The sequence below is a fragment of the Ctenocephalides felis genome, unplaced genomic scaffold, assembly GCF_003426905.1.
Source record: "Ctenocephalides felis isolate EL2017-DRISC unplaced genomic scaffold, ASM342690v1 CF-g0.4_SCAFFOLD_02052, whole genome shotgun sequence".
Classification (NCBI taxonomy): domain Eukaryota; kingdom Metazoa; phylum Arthropoda; class Insecta; order Siphonaptera; family Pulicidae; genus Ctenocephalides; species Ctenocephalides felis.
Genome location: NW_020538206.1, coordinates 16,539 through 20,886, shown reverse-complemented (window position 1 = coordinate 20,886; position 4,348 = coordinate 16,539). Strand labels below are relative to the sequence as shown.

Sequence of the window (4,348 nt, the reverse complement as noted above, 5' to 3'; positions counted from 1 at the left end):
ATTGCAATATGTTTTTGCAATGATCATAATTTTGGCACCTTGTGCCTTTTCTCTTTTTGGGCGCTTCAATGACTACAATATGGTTCAATAATTTCGTGATATTGTAAATTTCCTTATTATTATCAGAGGATCCAAATCAAACAAAAAACATGTTGAGTGGCTTTTTAGTTATATCCCAGTACCCACAGAAGTTACCACACACGTTAAACACATTTTGTAACTTTCGTTTCGAAACTGATGTTAAGTAAACGAACCGATGCTGTTACGTATTTGTGAGCTTTAACCACCGTCGACGCGTTTAAACGTTTAATAATACTGCTTTGTTCATATCTGTCGGTACGTGGCGTGGTACGTTGCACGGTCACATACATTTGCCTTTGACATAGCCGTGAAGTGTTTTATGATCGAAATGTCAAATTAAATATAGGTTAACTCGGTCAGTGCATCGTGGACGCATAATTGAGTATTTTATCGTGTATGTTTGAAATGCAAGATATTTCCTTTATTGAAGCGTTATTTATTAATTGCTTTTATATTTAGTGCGAAATCAGTTGTAGAAATTAGTTAAACAGTCAGCTGGAAAAGTATTTAATATGAAACCGGCAAACAAGGTGAGTCTAATTGTACTGAAATATATTTTAATTTATAATTATTATAATAATGTTTAGTCATTTGCAGTATATAGGCCGCCTTCAATGCAGAGTCTGTTCATGTATTGTGATAATTGATTTATCATGTAATAATTGAAATTTCTAACACACCAGTCAGAAACATAACCTCAATTCAGTGATATATGAATAAAGAGAAGTAAGTTATATAGTTTTATACATATTCATTTTTTATAGTTCCATTAGTATCAGAACTATTTAGCTAAGCACAAACTGATATAAGTTGGTTTTCAATTAGAGAAATTACAGTGCTGATAACCCCTACGAAAATGGATTTCAAACTAGGGAAATTTTCTCCAATAGAGAAGATAAATACAAAGTTAGATAATATATTAGAAATTATTAATCCTTTGTCACCAAAAAAAAAACAAGCAAGGCTTGAAAACATGCGAGAAGAAAATAAGAACACATATCGATAAATAAGAACACATATTAAGATTAAGTGTTGAAAAGAAAATGAATTGTGGAGTATTTCTTAAGTGATGATATTGTATTACAGAATAGGTATATTAATGTTTTACACAAAGAGAATTTTAACTAATATGATTTAGTACTAATTTGTAATGTTTTACTTTTAGGAAATTCACATATTTAATACGAAACCAGCAAAGGTGAGTATAATTGCACTGTTTTTTTTTTTAATTTACAAATTATTATATTAATGACTAATTAGTTATTTTCAGTATATAGGTCATGTGCAATGCAAATTCTGTTTATGTATTGTGATAATTGATTTATCACATAATTATTGAAATTTCTGACAGACCAGTCAAAAATCACATAACCTCAATTCAATGATATGATATAAATATTATAGGTAGATAAGTGTAATATATATGGTATCATACATATTCTTTATAATTTCATTAGTATCAGAACTATTCAGTTAAGCAAAAACTGATATAAATTGCTTTTCAATTGTAGAGAAAGAGTGCTCATAACCCCTATGGGTTATGTCAAAATGGAATTCAAACTAGGGAAATTTGCTCTAATCAAGAAGATAAATTGTCACCAAAGAAACAAGCAAGACTTAAAAACATTCAAGAAGGAAAACAAAGAATGCACCGCATATCACACATTATATGGATTAAGTGTTGAAGAGAACATGAATTGTTGAGTATTTCGAGCCTGATGATCTTGCATTACAGAATTGGTATATTAAGGTTCTACGTGAAGAGAATTTTAACTAATATGATTTAGTACTAATTTGTAGTGTTTTACTTTTAGGTAATTCAGATCTTGAAAATTAATAGGATAAAATCAATGCAAGAAAATTGAGTGTGTGTTCATGGAATAATTATCTCTGTCATATGATCGTAGGAACTACATAGTCATTAACTTCAAATAATGAGTATGTTTAGAGGTAATGTTCACAAATGACTAATTTGTTCACAATGTTTTCAATTCAAAATTTGTGTACAATGTTTCTAAGATGTTTGGTTCTATTTTAGATACATTAACAGATGCAAGTGAGTTGAACATATTTAACGCAAGACTTAACTTTGCCAAGTCTGATTTAACTGAAGTTGCCAAGAGAGTTAAACATAATACATATTATGAATAAATAAATAATTATTTTTATAGGCTAACATTTTATGGACTATCAAATTTTAGTTTTCTAATGTTAACTATGTAATATGTAAATTTTGTATATTGTAAATGATAATATTTAATAAAATTACTAAATATCCGAAATTATTATTAATATTCTATATTTGCAGGAAATTTAATTAAATAAGTATGTAACATAAAAGACACCTTTTTTATTCAATTTAGATACGTAGCAAAAATGTAACCGCGGTGTATTAGTGTGCAACGAAACAGCCGTTACGTTCTTGCCCGCGAAATAGATGCTTCTGTGTGCCTCCCAGGTTACGTACCTGGTTCGTGCGGACGTGCCAGCGTTACGTAACGTTCATGGCTTTGTTACGTTTTGTGGTTTACTGGGTAAACATAGTATTAAAGAACATTGCTTCAAAATACAATCTAATAAAATAAAGTATTTAAATAAAATTTTTAAATTTTTAAATCTTTTTGCCATTTTTTGCTGTTTCTAGGTTAGGTTTTCTATCTGACAACCTAAGAAATTCGTCTGACTGCACAGCAATCCCATGGCTTTTATCAATATTTAGAACGAATTTGCTTGTAAAGTTTTTCATAACATAACCTTGCAATAACATTTGTCTGTTATGCGGCAGAATCGGTCCCATAATTTGGCATATCGTGTTTGTCATATCAAACTATTTCGGACGAATATTGGGCAAGGGCTGCGATATTACTATTCGGGTGATCCCTACATTTGAGGTAACTGTTCCCTGTGAGCTTGTTTATTTGGTCATGTATGTATTTTGTCGATAGTGTCTCGTAAGTGGGTCTCTGGATTTGTTAAGTAATAGCCGTACAGCTTTGTTTTGTACAGCCTGTAGTCGCCATAGTTTAATCTTTGTTGTCGCGTTTCTTGCTGGAGCGACGTACAAGAGTATTGGTAGCATTAATGTCAAGTAAAGTGTCCGCTTGTTTCTCACGCTCAGCGGGCTGTTATGGTTCCAAAGTATCAGTATATTTACTGAACGTCTGTCTAATTTTGATATGGGTATGATTGATGAAGCTGAGTCTGTAGTCCAAGGTCACTCCATAATAATAATAGTAACATCCTTGGACGAAAATTTTTCACTTTTCTGCTATTCTCAAAGAAACGGCTTCACAGATCGTCGCGTAAAACTGACAAACGATAGTCCTAATCAAGATACATCGAATGGCTTCTAAATTTTTGGAATCGAATCAGCCGTTTTTGAGAAAACATCCATTCAAGATAAAAAATCTGTTCACACACACATGCTTTTTCCAAATTTGGTTTCATTCGATTCAAAATGGCTTGAAACGTCGAGAAAAATTTGCGAATCGGATTTTTTGATGATAACAAACTTTTCGCTCGGGAAGTTAAAATGGCAGTGTCATCAGCGAACGGCTGTAGTCATAGATAAATAAGCAAGGCAGTAGTATTGTGTTGGCGTCAGTGGAAATGTCACGAATGTAGACATTAAACAGTGATAGTCCCAGGATTGAACCTCTTGTACTCTCGCCGTCACTTGTTTAACTGTCGAATGTGTGTTGTCTATTTGCACGGTGAAATTGCGGTCTGTAAAGTATGAATGAAGTTGTTTTATGATGTAGAGTGGAGAATTCAGGATTGTGAGTTTATGTAGTAGTCCGTTTATCCAGATTGTGTCAATAGCCTTCTCGAAGCAACACCAATCCGGTATGGTTTCGTCTGTTGAAGTTGATGGTGTTTTCAAATGTAGAGTGCTAGATAGATTTAAATCCATATCTGGTGTCTGGCATGATTTTAATATATCTATGTGTTTGTTTAGTGGTTTGAGTACTAACTTTTCAGTCACTTTACTCATTGTATTGAGGAGGCTAATAGTCTGTAATTTTACGATTTTGCTTTTTCCTTGACTTCAATAATAAAAATAAGGTGAAAGTTTTTCACGAAGTAGAAAAATAGACTTTCGTCATTATTAACTTTCCATAGGGTAGTTATAGTAATGGGCCGAAAATCGGAAATGAAAATTTTTGAATATCTTCCCGTTTTGAAGGTTTCTGAACATTTTGGCATGCCTCAGAAAAAATTGATGTGTGTGTGTATTTTGTATGTCCGCATTTTTTTGTTCACGCTT

General features: G+C 32.1%; 1 protein-coding gene and 2 long non-coding RNA genes across 3 annotated transcripts; 2 read left to right on the top strand and 1 right to left on the bottom strand.

Annotated features, from left to right (window-relative positions):
* The first annotated feature begins 917 nt into the window (after positions 1–917).
* Positions 918–1,468, top strand: LOC113380305. Its single transcript, XR_003367340.1, has 3 exons — positions 918–1,172; positions 1,247–1,279; positions 1,352–1,468. It is a non-coding gene; the product is annotated as an uncharacterized LOC113380305 (long non-coding RNA).
* A 92-nt stretch (positions 1,469–1,560) lies between these two features.
* LOC113380304 lies at positions 1,561–2,254 on the top strand. Its single transcript, XR_003367339.1, has 3 exons — positions 1,561–1,821; positions 1,896–2,031; positions 2,120–2,254. It is a non-coding gene; the product is annotated as an uncharacterized LOC113380304 (long non-coding RNA).
* A 1,371-nt stretch (positions 2,255–3,625) lies between these two features.
* On the bottom strand, positions 3,626–4,075 carry LOC113380302. Its single transcript, XM_026619644.1, has one exon. The coding sequence runs from the start codon at positions 4,073–4,075 to the stop codon at positions 3,626–3,628; it is 450 nt and encodes a 149-aa protein (XP_026475429.1).
* Positions 4,076–4,348: the final 273 nt, after the last annotated feature.